The 16,712-nt window shown below is 38.7% G+C and overlaps 1 protein-coding gene across 2 annotated transcripts in view; it reads left to right on the forward strand.

The window, feature by feature from the left end:
* Positions 1–2,752: 2,752 nt before the first annotated feature.
* The window catches only part of LOC126355018 (condensin complex subunit 3), a 196,918-nt gene continuing 182,958 nt past the window's right edge, over positions 2,753–16,712 (forward strand). The window contains exons 1-3 of one of the 2 annotated variants that reach the window (XM_050005161.1): positions 2,753–3,114; positions 3,193–3,375; positions 10,494–10,631. In XM_050005161.1, the coding sequence (XP_049861118.1) occupies positions 2,998–3,114; positions 3,193–3,375; positions 10,494–10,631 (438 nt within the window). In that variant the 5' untranslated portion in view covers positions 2,753–2,997. The remainder of the gene's footprint in view (positions 3,115–3,192; positions 3,376–10,493; positions 10,632–16,712) is intronic. The other variant, XM_050005162.1, reaches the window with a different exon arrangement.

Consider the following 16,712-nt stretch of genomic DNA (forward strand, 5'->3'; position numbering starts at 1 on the left):
ACTGTTATCGACGACTGTGCCGCTAAAGCGGAGTTATTGAACGCAGTTTTCCGAAATTCCTTCACCAGGGAAGACGAATGGAATATTCCAGAATTTGAAACACGAACATCTGCTAGCATGAGTTTCTTAGAAGTAGATACCTTAGGGGTTGCGAAGCAACTCAAATCGCTTGATACGGGCAAGTCTTCAGGTCCAGATTGTATACCGATTAGGTTCCTTTCAGATTACGCTGATACTATAGCTCCCTACTTAGCACTCATATACAACCGCTCGCTCACCGATAGATCTGTACCTACAGATTGGAAAATTGCGCAGGTCGCACCAGTGTTCAAGAAGGGTAGTAGGAGTAATCCATTTAACTACAGACCTATATCATTGACGTCGGTTTGCAGTAGGGTTTTGGAGCATATACTGTATTCAAACATTATGAATCACCTCGAAGGGAACGATCTATTGACACGTAATCAGCATGGCTTCAGAAAACATCGCTCTTGTGCAACGCAAGCTAGCTCTTTATTCACACGAAGTAATGGCCGCTATCGACAATGGATCTCAAGTTGATTCCGTATTTCTAGATTTCCGGAAAGCTTTTGACACCCTTCCTCATAAGCGACTTCTAATCAAGCTGCGGAGCTATGGGGTATCGTCTCAGTTGTGCGAATAGATTCGTGATTTCCTGTCAGGAAGGTCGCAGTTCGTAGTAATAGACGGCAAATCATCGAGTAAAACTGAAGTGATATCAGGTGTTCCCCAGGGAAGCGTCCTGGGACCTCTACTGTTCCTGATCTATATAAATGACCTGGGTGACAATCTGAGCAGTTCTCTTAGACTGTTCACAGATGCTGCTGTAATTTACCGTCTAGTAAGGTCATCCGAAGACCAGTATCAGTTGCAAAGCGATTTAGAAAAGATTGCTGTATGGTGTGTCAGGTGGCAGTTGACGCTAAATAACGAAAAGTGTGAAATGATCCACATGAGTTCCAAAAGAAATCCGTTGAAATTTGATTACTCGATATATAGTACAATTCTCAAGGCTGTCAATTCAACTAAGTACCTGGGTGTTAAAATTACGAACAACTTCAGTTGGAAGGACCACATAGATAATATTGTCGGGAAGGAGAGCCAAAGGTTGCGTTTCATTGGCAGGAAACTTAGAAGATGCAACAAGTCCACTAAAGAGACAGCTTACACTACACTCGTTCGTCCTCTGTTAGAATATTGCTGCGCGGTGTGGGATCCTTACCAGGTGGGATTGACGGAGGACATCGAAAGGGTGCAAAAAAGGGCAGCTCGTTTTGTATTATCACGTTATAGGGGAGAGAGTGTGGCAGATATGATACGTGAGTTGGGATGGAAGTCATTACAGCATAGACGTTTTTCGTCTCGGCGAGACCTTTCTACGAAATTTCAGTCACCAACTTTCTCTTCCGAATGCGAAAATATTTTGTTGAGCCCAACCTACATAAGTAGGAATGATCATCAAAATAAAATAAGAGAAATCAGAGCTCAAACAGAAAGGTTTAGGTGTTCGTTTTTCCCGCTCGCTGTTTGGGAGTGGAATAGTAGAGAGATAGTATGATTGTGGTTCGATGAACCCTCTGCCAAGCACTTAAATGTGAATTGCAGAGTAGTCATGTAGATGTAGATGTAGATGTAGAGTTTTTTTTCTTACCTCCATTAACCATTGCGTTGTAGTCGGAGTCCTGGCTCTGGCTCTCGGCTGTTGTACTGAAAGTAAGTATCTTAAAGCTGCGTATTTTCTGCAGCGAGCGTCGGGCGGCCGTAGAGAAAAATGTATTTTATGTTAATAGAGGGCGAGTTTTTCGCTTCTGCTAAATTTTATAAGTTAATATCGACATGTAATGGCGTCGTTGGCTGCATCGGCCGCTGCGATTGTGGAACTGTAAATTACTCGAATGCAGTTAATTCAAAGGAAGACGGACATGAAATCGGAATCACCTCTTAAAATTAAAAGTGAACAATGATATTAAATCAATATATTACTTGCTTAATTAATACAAATATGCTTACATTTGCCAGCACTCGCAAGATGTCTGTCTACACGCAACCAAGATAAGAGAAGAAGTGAAGACGACTAAAAAATTAAAAAAGAGCGTATCTTACCGTCTCTTTAGATCATTTTGTTATATTTCTTTGCTCTCGAAACTTACACAGAGAAATTATTATAATACAGATACATGACAAAAATGTGTATTATTCAGTTTTTAAATGTGTCTTCTTTATAAATACTGTTTTTTTAAGTCTTTTCTTGTTATTTCGCTGGGGAAGCTATAACCTACTACTTTTCCTTCTCTTTCTTTTCCTACTATCGGATTCCAGGCCTCCACAACTATTTAATTTTCATCTCCCTTCACTATCTGAATAATTTCTTTTATCTCATCATAAATTTCTTCAAACTCTTCGTCATCTGCGGACCTAGTTGGCATGCAAACTTCTGCTACTGTGTTAAGAGTGGGCTATCTTGTATACAATAATGCGTTCACTGTGCTGTTGGTAGTAGCTTACCCGCGCTTCTCGTAAACAATGTAAACCCAGAAACTTATGTAAGCCCCCAGTTAAGAGTTGAGGCATTCTTCCTTTACCACGTGTTTATATTGTGGAGGCTCTATTTTTTTTTTTTTTTTAATTAACGCAATGAGCAAGGGAAAGCATTGTTTAAACATCGTCACCACAACAATGTTGTTGAGCTACTTTCAGAATGACAGAACACGCCCAGTCAGGTGTTCTCTGCACCCGGATGACTATGTTCACGTGATGTTAATTTCATGTCCGAAATGTCAGCTCAGCCAGGCGTTTCACTGGCGCGGAACATTCCCCTTAATGTTGGCAGTTCTGAAACTTTATTAATGTCGTTGACTTGTATGAAGTTCTTGAACTAAAGGCGGGAAGTGTGTCTATGGAAGTCTTTGACGAACGTTGTTGTTTGTAGAAAAGTTGTCTTTTCGTACTGTCATTTGTATACGTTTTGTTTACGATATGGGACCGAGGACTACTGTAGTGGACTTATCGGTCCGTGAAGTTTTCAATAATGCTCAGTTTAGCACGAGAAATCATCAAACTTTGGCGAAGACGCTTATACAGAAGTACAATGATGTAAGTTTGTGTTTTTCGTCATCACTGTTGTTAAAATTCACACTTCTGAATACTAAAAGCTTGAACTTTGTGAAACAGGAAGGGGAGACCTTCTGCCAAGAATTTCTTCAGTGTCTGAAGATAATACTAGTCCAGGATGAGAAGTCACCAGTTGTTGAACGTTCAGTAGATTTCGTTGCAACGTTTTGTGCAGCAATGAATGATGATGGCGAAGAAGAAATGAACGATTTACTGAAAATTGTATTCAACTTCATGCTAGAGGTAAAAATAAATCCTTTAATATACAGTCTCATAGCTTGGTCCGAGGAGGAACTTAATTTACTATGTTCTTGAACTTTCGTGAGCATTCACAAGGAATGATCAAAGAAACAACTGTAGATTTGCGATTGTAGCCAGATTTGTATTCTCGCTCCATGACTTGAAAAAGAAATGTTTAAGCATGATATCACTTAGCTCACTGCTCTTGTTTCAGGAAAAGCGATGAGTGGTGTATCATGTGACAAACAGCAGTCTAATTTCGAGGTCGTCATTTGTAATAGGTCTACGTGATTGAGGGTTTTATTGCAAGTAAACCGACGATTATGCCTGAAGTGTTTTGCAGATGGTGTCAGCATAGTTGTTTCTCCCTGTGGTACATAGATTGGTGACACTATTTTTCACATAGCCATGGGAAACTGGTAGTGAAATATGAAAAGACAGCCTATTCTCTTGAATGAGAGGTGAAATTGAATCTTTTGAACTTCTTTGCTCATTATTAATGGATCAAATGTAGTGAATATTGGATAGTTTGAATTTTGCTCATGAAAACACAGTTGGGTAGTGCACTGGGACGACACTGGACTTGTATTTGATTGAGCAGTTCAAATTCTTGTCTTGCCATAAAGATTAAGTTTCCACAATTTTATTAAATCACTCAAGGCGAAAGCTTGGCTTTACAAATCAGATGCCCTCATCAACCTTTACTGCATAATTGGATCTTTTACTGTTTTTGATTACCCTTTTGTCAACAAGGTGTTAAACCTTAGTCTAGCTGTACACCAGTGAGATAGTCTGTCTCAGTAATCACATACATGATTAAAAACACTACTTATAAGACCTGTAGAATTGCAGGCATGTGACAACTAAGCCAAATCGTGTAATGGAGTTGAAGTGTAGTAATAAAATACTTCTGTTCAGTGAAAGCCATAGGTATGGCTGTGCATGAGTCATTCAGATTTTATACTTGGACTACAGAGCATCAGCAATAGTCTAAAAAATGCTACATTTGGAAGATGTAGTGAAGGAAGCATACGATCTCGTTGGTGACTTCGTAGTGAATGACTTACTGATAGTTGTTGCAGGTGCTAATGATATTAACTAACGAAGAAGAAATTTCAATGCTACAGTTATGGGTGATGAACCATACAGTGCTGATATTATGTACAATACCATATTGATATGACAAGCCAAGTTTTACCAAATCTGTATTAATCCCGGTAACATTTTAATTGCTGGTATGAGTGATAATGTACATGTAATAAATATCAACCATCCACAACAAAGGTATCATTACAAAAACCTTGGGTTACATCTCAATGCAAGAGGAAAATGTAATGTGTGTAAAAACCTTGATTATTCAGTTAAATATATTTAAAAATAAATATATGTAAGAAATGTTGTTTCAGTTCAGAAAAAGGCTTGAAATGAGGTTGGAGTCATAGTGATCAGGCCATGGAATGCACTGAGGCTGTTACCCATCCTCTAGTCCCTCACAAAATTCCTAGCAGAAAAGGAAGACTGCAGAAGCTAGCTCATCAACTGAAAATATAACCTGATACCTCTTTGGTTTTTGCTAAGGTGATGCAAAAAACAAGCAGGCAGACCCTTGTGGCAGCTAACAAGCTTCAGTTTGTGTGTCCTCGGGGGCAAGAAAACTGTCAAAATGGAGTAATGATTTCTTACAGTTAGCCCCCAGAGAACCTCCTTTGTTACCAGCACCCAGATCCAGCACCATCAACAAGTTAGCAGTGTATCTGAGATAGCTGGCTTCAAGGAACATAAGACTTCACAAGGGAAGTTCTCAAAATGATAAACAACTGCAGAACAGTTCACTGCAACCATTATGTAACAATGAATCTTTTATTCATGCGTATAAAAATCATGTACTTAACAAATAAAATTGATCATCTGGGTATTCATTTTGGAAAGAATGAAAACAACATATTGTGTGTTAATGAACATTGGGTAGGCCTAAGGGAAGATCAGTCAGATTTGTGTATACCACTTGGCTTTGATTTAGTCACTGGTTTCTGTAGAACAACACAACAGCATAGTGGAGCTTCGATGTATTGTAGTAATGACCTAGATGTGCAATATAGTGTCTTTAACAGTGCTGATTACTGTACAAAAATGTGCCTGAAGCAGCTGCAGCGCTATTTCCAATGTGAAAACTCATATCAGTGCAATGTACTTCAGATAGTGACAGTGAATTATTTACAGAGGTTCTAGGAAAAATGGTCTTATACTTTGAAAAACTGTGCATGCGTATAATGTTAGCTTTTGGAGGAATAAACATTGATATAAGGCTAGCGACATGAAGCAGCTTTAAACATTGAATATGTTAAACAGATCACATGATCTATGTTGTTTTAATAACAATTCAACAAGGCTGACATCCTGTCTTGATGATGTCATCAGCAATTTTGAAAAACACCTATGTGAGATGGGGTTGTTCAATACTTATTCTTTTAGGCCATGAAGGTATATGGTTAAAATGAAAAATTAACAAGCCTATATTTGACTGCATCAAAGAAAAGTATGTTGGCCCAATATGCGATCAAAATATTGACAGCTGCAGTGACACAGTTGTGGATGATTAGATGGAATGACGTTTTGCTTGAGAGTGAACGTTGGGGATGCATTTGCAGTTTTTATCAGTGTGCACCGAGATATTTTTAAGATCTGATGTCCAAAGGCTCTGAAAAGAAATAAGGCAGCAGCCCAAAAATATGGCTCTACTTCCATCTTTAAGTGGTTCACACCCACTCTCCCAAGGTAGAACATAAATTATGATTTATTATGATAAAGATAAAGATTGTGCTGCATACAAAGCCACTTACATAAAGTTAAAGAGTAAATTCAGAAAAGAAATCTGGTTTGCAAAGTGTTAGCTAATGATAATTAGACTAATAAGTCCCACAAGTGTAAAACTGCTTGGCATGTTGTAAAGATTGAATTGGGAGAAGCAAAGAAAAAAAACGGTGATTATATTGTTAACATGACACCAAATGAATACAGTGCCTAGTTTAATTTTTCTGTCATCAGGTCCTCGATAGCAACTGAGTCGAACTACAAATATTAAAAGAATCCAAAGGATGCTTTCTTTTTCCTACATGAACACATTTCTTCTACACATGTGAATGGAGAGAAGACCAGTTAAATTATATAAAGCAATCAGTTGCAAAATTAAGTGATCCACTAAACTACTGTCCAGTATCATTGACAGATTTGTTGTAGAATCATAGAAAATATTCTGAGCTCCGACGTGATGAGGTATCTTGAACCATTTGACTCAGTACCACACCTATACTTATTGTCAAAAATTTTATCTTATGGTATATAAAGTGAAATTTGTGTCTGAATTGAAGAGTTTTTGGTAGGGAGGTTGCAGCATGTTATTTTGGATGGAGAGGTGGCATCAGATGTAGAAGTAACTTTGGATGTGCTTCGGGGAAGTGCATTGAGACCCTTGATGTTGATGTTGTATAATAATGGCCTTGTGGTCAATGTTAATAGTAACCTCGGGCTTTAAAGATGATGCAATTATCAATTGTGAAGTACTGTCTGGAAGGGGCTGGAAGTATTCAGTGAGATCTTGATAAGATTTCAGTTTGATGCAAATATTGGCAACTTGATTTAAATGTTCAGAAATGTAAAAGTGTGCTCTCCACAATGAAAAAAACGTAGTATTCTTATGACTATGATATCGGTGAGCACTGTTGATACTGGCCAACTCTGTGTGTAACACTTTGTAGGGATTTGAAATGAAATAATCACATAGGATCAGTTGTGGGTAAAGCAGGTGGTGGACTTCAGTTTATTGGTAGAATACTGGGGAAGTGCAATCAGTCCACAACGGAGTTTGTTTCCAAATCACTTGTGCAAACTGTTCTAGAATGTTGCTCAAGTATGTGGAACTTGTACCAAATAAGATTAACATGGACTATTCAAAGTATACACATGAAGGCAGCACGAACACTCACAGGTTCATTTGACCCACGAGAAAGTGTTAGAGATGCTAAAGAAACTGAACTGGTAGGCCCTTGAAGATAGATGTAAACTATGCCAAGAAGTCTACTAACAAAATTCAAGTACTGACTTTAAATGACGATTCTATGAATATTCTGCAGCCCCCTACATATTGCTCACATAAGGACCGTGAGGACGAGGTTAGAATAATTACAGCGCGCGCGCACACGCACACACACACACGCGCGCGCACACGCACGCGCGCGCACACGCACGCGCGCGCACACACGCACGCGCGCGCGCGCGCACACACACACACACACACACACACACACACACACACACACACACACACACACACACACACACACACACACACACAGACCGTGAGGACGAGGTTAGAATAATTACAGCGCGCGCACACACACACACACACACACACACACACACACACACACACATTCAAACTGTCATTTTTCTGGTGATTCACACATGAACAGAATGGGAAGAAGCCCTGATAACTGGTGCAGTGGAACATACCCTCTGCATGCACTTCTCGGCGGTTTGCAGAGTGTGGATGAAAATGTAGACCTGTCTGCTAACAAGATTCTTAGTGATTCTCAATATTGTTTCGGACCTGGTTTATCGAATGTAAAAACAGCAGAAAATATCATTTCATTCACTTTATCTGCATTTGAAGCCAGACCTTTGCTTTTCATAATTTTTGTAAATGATTTGCCCAGTATGATGCTATGTAAATCCATATTATATGCAGATAACACCACCTCTGTTATAGCTGATGGGCTGTTGGATACACTCGAGCGGGAAGGTGTACAATAACTCGGAATATCCTGTGTACGATTCAGAGTAAATGATTTACAAAACAACCTTCCTAAAAGTGTAAATATTCCTTTTGCCCTTGGTAACAATTACAACGGTAATACCACAGTTAAGCTTCTTGGTATTCATCTTGGTTCAGAATTATCTTGGGAAACTCGCTGTGTACGCACGAAGTAAGCCTGGGTCACATATTGGCTAAGTAAACTTAGGACTTGTATGACTGACAAGATATTGCTGAACTCTTTGTTACACATTGTTTCACAATGCTTTTATGGGGCAATTCGTCTGGAGTGAAAAGAATTTTCATCTGATAGAAAAAAGCCAATAGGTGGATTGTTGAAGTAAGAAACGCCATATCATGTAGGAAATACTTTAAAAAAGCTCAAAATACAGACAATTGGATCCCTGTTCATGCTCTGATGCTTTGTGCATAACAAGGAGAACAAAGACAGCCATGGACTGTGAGAGTCTGTTCATAAGTATGACACACATTAAAGGCAGTTGATGGACATCCAGTTACTAGACCAAAAAAAGAAAATAAAAGTTATATATAGATAAGGATACAATTATCTGATATGTTAACCAAATAATATAAAGAGTGGATCACTGAATGTCCTCAGAAATATCACAAGAAGGTGTTTTGAACAAAAAGCCTTCTATATCATAGAAGCATTTAAAATTTGTAATAAAAATTATCCAATTTTCTAAAACTGCTGAATGTTCCGACCACTGTATTATTTGACCTTTTCTTAAAATGTTTGTGTCTTACTCTTATGCTTTATTTTTGCAATGCATTGATACTTAATGATTCACGGATTCAAACATGTCTGATATATTTGTTAAACTATTGTTCTCAGTATGTGTGTGTGTTACATGTGCTGTTTCTCCTTTTCCCATTCTGGGTGATGAATTTATATTTAATGATAATTACATGTGTCTAGTATCAACCACATATATTCCGTTAACATGTTCAAAACATATGACTTATTATGCAGCTGTATTATGTGTGTAAAAAAATACATCAGTTGCATGGAAATGCTTGAAGATGGATCAATAAGTCAGTCTTCAATCCTGAAAAAAAATTGATTATTGTATGTATGTACAGTTTTTGTAATCTGGAAGTCACATGGAACAGAGACAATAAGTGTTTTGAGGTATAAAATTACTTTTGCTTTGTACTGGAAGTAACTTAGAAATTTTTGAATTACAACAATGCAGCACAAGTTGAAAGTGAAAGAAGATTATTACTCTTTGCAGTTTTTTTTTCATATCTGCCAGGTACCTAAATCATTCAATATTGTGTAACTAATTGATAGAAATACTGGTTTTTGAAAAATTGATACTGATTGTGGTGCATCATAAAAATGTGCTGTGTAAAGGCAACTGACACGATTGAGACATGAATGTGTAGTGTAGTTGGTATGAGTGCGAGGTTTCTTATCTTGGAATTAATGTTAGCTGGACGTATGTCCAGTGACAGTCAAGTCACCTTCATACACATTTTCCAGGGCTTTACTGTGATATTTGTTGTTTACATTGAAAAAAAGTATATACTGGTCTCAGAGAAAACAGTGTACAATTTCAGTGGATCATAGAATAATTATACACCAGAGGGGCTATTGATTTTGAGCTGCTGAAGATTGGCTTGTCACATAAAACCAGTTTAACATAGTTTGGAAAATAGCTGTTGTAGGCTCTGCTTCAGTATTGAACATTCGGACCTTTTCTTGAACATTAATGCTACAGATTCCCAATAAGGACAGTCATTGTTCACCTCTTATTGTATCATTGCGTAATGAGACCATAAGTTAATTTTACGTTAAGCATAGGAGGGAGACAAGAAAAGCCCACATCTCGTGGTCGTGCGGTAGCGTTCTCGCTTCCCACGTCTGGCTTCGATTCCCGGCGGAGTCAGGGATTTTCTCTGCCTCGCGATGTGTGATGTCCTTAGGTTAGTTAGGTTTAAGTAGTTCTAAGTTCTAGGGGACTGATGACCATAGATGTTAAGTCCCATAGTGCTCAGAGCCATTTGAACCATTTGGCGACAAGAAAAATTTACAATATTGGAGGAAGAGTGAGGAAAGCAACAAAGGAGAAATGAAATAATGTCAGCAGTCTTGCTGAAAGCTCGTACACTAAGTGCCTTACTATTTGTAGTGCATACCTTGCAAATGTACATTATGGTGCAGACATTACAAAATCCATGTGTTGTTGAGATTTGTAGTATGTAATATTAGGTGATGAACAAGTGTTTTAATTGCATCTTCTGCACTAATTTATGCCAGAGTTTTCACATATTTGTGCTGTTACAGCATCATGAGGCAAAGAACCAAGCTGTACGTTACAGAATCTGCCAGATGATTGACAAGATTATGAATCGATTAGGCCAAGCTGAGCTGGATGTCAATATTTGTGAGAAAATAACAGAGTGCATGCTGCAGCGCTTACTGGTGAGTTTAACTGAAAGTTGTAACATCTCATGAAATTAAGCTAAGCTGTGCAAAATTTATGCTCGAGGTACAAAATATTCAGTTTTTATTGTTTTTTTTTCAGTAGGCACTGTAGAATGTCATGATAACTGTACTGCAGTTATAATTAAATTTAAAATGAAACTAGCAGTGCCATCAGCTGAAGTAACATTCGTATGGAGGGGAAAAATCTCATATAAACATTAGTGAACATCCATTTGTTTTTAATGATAAGTGGCAGCACTATCTACTTTACTTGTGCACGGTTTCTGTAGTTCATGCATCTGCCACTGCAGCAGCACTTGTCATGTGAGATGTGTTAATCAAAGGAGAATACTAGTGTTTGGTCTTGCATCTGTTCATCTGTTACAGAAGTCATTTTAATGTTGATAATGAGATCCTTTTTTGGATTGAGGTGCAAAGCAAGAAATTTCTAAGACTTGATTTTGGTACAAAATAGACTATATTTCACAGTAAGGTAATATTGGTCCATGTTTTGGGTAACTTTGACTCAAAATAATTTTAGTCTGAGTTTTTGTTTATTTTGCTACTTACTATTAATTACATTAAAAAGTGTTGCTCTTTTAAATAGAATTCTATTCTGTCAAGGTAACAAGTATTTCCTGTACTAGTAAATGAACTGATAAAGGGTCTAAAATGGTCAGTGATCCAAAACTTAATCTTTGGGTTTGAAAAGTATGGCATTGTCCCAGTAAACAGGTGAAAGCCAATGAACAAAAATGAAGTTGACATGGTAGGAGAAGTGTTCTTAGAATTGGTAGAAAGGAAAAAGGAAGTAACTATCTATTTTAGATTTTACTCAGTTGATACTGAGATTAATTATTACTGGGAGGGTGTTGTGCAAAATAAACCAAACAGTCTCTAAAGAAACCTATTTTCTATTTTTGAACTGGACAGCTTTGCGTAATCAATTTTGTTAATAATATTAAATTGTATTACGCATTTAAAATGACTGATGACTAATAAAAAGAAACTAATTGGTGTTTTCATTGTTCATTTTCTGTCTTTAAAATTTAGTTATTTGACTCAAGTTTTGGAAATAAATGATTCGTGAAACTTTGGGAACTATCTATTAAATGTGATATTTTGTTACTTTACAATGTCAGTACATTTGTTAGGTTACTGTGATCAGATTTGAATGTGTGGGACAGTCACTCCAAGTAAAAGTAACATTCCAGAATGAGATTTTCACTCTGCAGCGGAGTGTGCGCTGATATGAAACTTCCTGGCAGATTAAAACTGTCTGCCCGACTGAGACTCGAACTCGGGACCTTTGCCTTTCACGGGCAAGTGCTCTGCCATCTGAGCTACCGAAGCACGACTCAGGCCCGGTACTCACAGCTTTACTTCTGCCAGGTAACATTGCTACAATTATTTGGAATAAGTCTTGCAGGCACAAAGAAGTTTATAAAATATGAAAACATCACAATGGTTTGGTCACACAAGAGGTAGCAATAAAAAATGAATAAATAAATATGAATATAATAGTGGGAAACATTCCACGTGGGAACGTACCAACCCTTTCGTTTGGTAAGTTACAGAATCTGTGCTTGGATGTAAATAAATAAATAGATACGTACAGTTTGCCAGTACCCTGTTAAGTAGGCTCAGCTTAGTGGATAAAATGGGACAATGTCATGCTAGCTTGACATTCATTCAAAGGAAATATTTGGTTCAAGTACACTTTTTGTGCTCGGCACACTTAAAATTTGAAGGTTGTGCAATTCCCCATTTTTGTGCTATGTGAGGAGAAGGTTGAGGAACAAAAAGTCAGCCATGACAACTATTCGCCATTTTGTGCCTGCAACAAACAAAAGTATACAGCATGCACTGTACTTGTTCCAGAGAGAAGTTATTTGTTAATTTTACTTAACTACCACAATAACTCGTATTTTGGTACCTATAAGTATGTAAACATGTTATTAAAACTTTTTTACCAAATTTTTGCTAAATTTTTGAGTTTTGTGATGAAATATGCTAAATATTATCACCTTATGTTTTCTTTATTTTTCTTTCATTATAAACGGCAGTGATTTGTACTAGAAAATATTTTGTTTTGGAGACCCTCTGGGTAATGTCTGAAAATTGAGCTTTTGAATACTACAGTCAATCATCTACAAACTGTTATATTTAATGTTTGATAGATTTTCATTTTTAAATGGCATACTTTTGCACATTTTGTAATATTTTCATTATTTATCTCAATCTAATCATAACCAAGAAGTTATTACAGCAATAGAAATAATTCAAAGGAAATTGTCTGTGCTAGTGGTAATCGTAAACTTGTAGTTATCACCTCGAAAAAAATCGTGATGCAACCATGAAACTTGATGATGGTGTTAGTTCTTCACTGCATATCTACCCATCACTGTGATACATGGTTCCCAGCAGTGCATGACTAGGACATCTTCATGGTAGAATTCTGCAGGGGGGTGGTAAAAGTTGCTGCATGCTATGTCAAGAGTGTATGGGGCTGAGGCAAAATTTGATATCCCAAAGAAGCAGCAAGTGTGACTGTCCAGTGCAAGTGTTGTCATGGAGCACATTCACACTGTTGCTGGCTACAGATATTACTTTGCAGTCAAAATGTGTTTGCACCACACTATAAACTGTTGGTCCCTTTTTCCCAGTTGGATATCTAAGGTAGGTTAGGTCCAGTTGAAAGATTTGCACAAAGTCATTGAGCTACTGTGAGAGTCCTGCAAAACACTCGGTATTTCCTTCCCTGATGATGGTTAGTCTTCTCCTTTCCTGGTGCTGGTGAACTCATATTTTCATCACTTGCTTTGTTCCTTTGTCTTGTGGTTATAGTCATACACCCAGTGTTCAACCATAGTGACTAGGCGACTATAAATATGTTATCTGGATTGGTCTGAGAGTTTCAACATTTACTGTGCTGCCTCAGTTCAGCAGGCTTTCGTAATGGCTGTAGGCAGTCGTGTTACATAGTGGTGGATTACTTCCGTCATTTTCAAAATGTCTTGCAAGATGCTGGAAACAGATCAGTGACAGATTTTCACTTTTTCTGCTATTGTCTAGGTTATGATATGCTTCTTCTTGTGATTCCTAGTTTCTCACAGATAGTCTACAACTTCATTTTTTGTCATTCAGACTTGTTTGATCATACTGGAAATGTCTGAACCACTTAACCACTGTTTCGTGTTATGGTGCCTTGTTGCCATTCACTTCCACAATCTCACTATAGGTTGTTGTAGCATTATTCCCCTTCAAATGCAGAAAACAAATTACCACACAATAATCTAATTGATTGAGTTGTTTTGTTTTGGCGCCTATGTAGCTGCATGCTACAGTACTGTGGTTTGGGGCTTTCAGTGTGTACTGGTACTAATGTGCAACATGGTATCAACTTTTTATATTGTACAAGGTGTTTATAAATGAATATTGGGGTTTTAACACTTTATTATATTTATTAAATTAAACTTACAGTTATAAATGATATGTCAAATGAAAGAGCAACTCACAGTTTTACCAAGAACCTTATAAATGTTTAATGTGAGCACCATTTGTCACATGGCACACACAGTCTATTGCCGAGCGCGGGATAGGCCACAAAGGGGCACAATGACAGGGCTTGCTTTGCATGGCATCCACTTTCACCCAACGTAATGCCATGTGATTTTTTTCCTTTGGGGCTTCATCAAGGATCGTGTGTATGTGGCTCCGCTACCAGCAGACCTCTCTGAATTAAGAAACCGGATTGAAGCAGCTCTTGCTACAGTCACTGAAGACGCACTTATCAATGTTTGGGAAGAACTCTGCTATAACACCTTTTGCTGCAGTTAAATGGCTACTTTCTGAAACATTAGAATAATTGTAGCACAGTAGGGTGCATAGACATGAAGATCTGACTGGATGCAGAAAGGCGTTATTGAGTTCGGGTGTTTCCAGTACCTCACAGTGAATGAAGTTAACCGCTTTATCTAAGTATCAATGCAGTCTCTCCAACAAATCTACAAGTGAATGATATAGCATTCACAGCCATCAACACTGTGTAACAACTGTGGTCATAAGGATCCCAGCTAACAGGAACAAAAGAAAAATGTCAAGTCATGTTAATGCCAATTAGGTTCAAAACCAAAATGAATTGCTGCCTTCCCAAGTTACCAAGCAGACATTGCAAAGGGAACTGCATGCGGTGGACAACTGGAGGGGCCAAAGTGGCACATAAAGCTGCATGCCATCAACAGGCCGAACAACACGAACTGGATACTAGCTGACCAGAGGTGAGTAGTTACTTGAGGAGTCAGAATTTTGCCTCTTTGTAAAGTATGCAGGGTGTTGACTGCACTATGGCACAGTATGTGGAGGGTGTATGTAAGGCCAGAGGTGATTCTGCAATGTTTTCGGATTGTTTTTATATATCACGAGTTGAGCCTACTAGTTTAGGTTGCTGTGAATATGAACCGGCATGTGCATTTCAACAGGTTTAACATCCCATCAGCATCGAGGTCATTGTATTTCAATGTTATTGGTTCTCGGGTTTTCTTGTTTTGTCTACATCTCAGTTTTGCATTTGGCGCGGAAACTCCTTTCTTCCAAGATAACAACTGCCTTGTTCACAGGGCATTCCTCATTTTACAAATATTCAAGTACCCTATTGCACCTCGATTAGTCTGCAAAAACACCTAATATTAAACTCTTAGAAAATGTCTGAAACTATTTGAAACAGTAGGCGAAAAAACAATTAAATCCCTGCAGTTTGATAGCTCCATGAGATGTAATCATCAGTGAGTGGCATCAACTAGATATGCAATATTTGAAGAAATTTGTGGGCTCTCTTCCTCCTCGAATTATTATCAAGGCTAGAGGCAGTGTTACATGGTGTTCGTGTGATGTCTCTTGGAGATGATTATACTATCCCCCCCCCCCCCTCCCTCCCCCCCTCTCCAGAGATTACATTCAGCTTTGTTTGGTATCACAACTGAACAGTGTAGTTACTTTCCACATGGCTGTAGTGTTCATTTGTGTCCAACTATTACTGTTGCCATAAGTAATTGAAAAATCTACTACAGTGTGAATTCTGATTGAATACAAAAAAAAGGTAAATCACTCACAATGTAGTCACATCATTGAGTTGTTAACCCTGTAACTGCGGATGATTTTCTGATGTTCCATAGCAACCGAAAAGGATTTGACAGGTAACTAACACCCCAGAGGGCTCTCCACTCTGGCCGGTTCGTGCATGGGGCCCCAGCCTTCGCAGCATTTTTTCCCTTCCGTGCTGCAATACCCAGACACGTTCCCTTGGGAACGTGTCTGGGTATTACTGGGAATGTTCTGCACTCTGTTGCTGATGTGCGAACGGTCTCACCTTCGTTTTTTGCTTCCTTTTCCTTTCTTTGTTTCCCTTCTCCTCTCATTCCTCCGTTTCTGCATTTGGAGATCAAATTGTTTCTTCTTTCTCCCTGTGCACTCCTGCACAGCCAACACGTCTGACACAGAACAGGTGACTGGGTAATGCGTAATTCCCAACCCTGGGTCGACAGGTAGGGTTCGCACGTACCCCCTGGTACAGGCCTGGGCCAGGGAGGGGTAATTGCCTGCGCTGTAACCTTCCCAAATTGCCGATTGATCCCTCCGTCAGGTGTTCGGGACGTGTGACCTGTGGTGTGAACAATCACCTAAGGCGGGTGCGCCCCCTTGTGAAGGGAGACCCCAGTTGGAAGGAGTGCACCCTCGGAGACGCTGGCAATCGTGGGGGATTTTCTCATGAGTCAATCATCTTCCTACTCAACTTCTACAAAACGTAGCCGCAACGAGGCTAATGATTTCAAGACCCTTCTCGCTGCATCACAGTTCCTCATGGTCTCACATATTGAAGATGGTCAGTCCTTCATCACGGTAAATCCATTTATTATTCAGAAAGGTGTAGATACAGTTACTGGCCCTGTGAAATCCTGCTCATTTATGGAATGGCACTTTGCTCTTGGAGACCACTTCTGATTCTTAAGCACAGCAACAGCTTGCTGCCTCGCTTCTCCACGTTTACCCTGCTTGTGTCTAGGCCCACAGAACTTTGAA

This window comes from Schistocerca gregaria, chromosome 3, assembly GCF_023897955.1.
Source record: "Schistocerca gregaria isolate iqSchGreg1 chromosome 3, iqSchGreg1.2, whole genome shotgun sequence".
In the NCBI taxonomy this organism is placed as follows: Eukaryota; Metazoa; Arthropoda; class Insecta; order Orthoptera; family Acrididae; genus Schistocerca; species Schistocerca gregaria.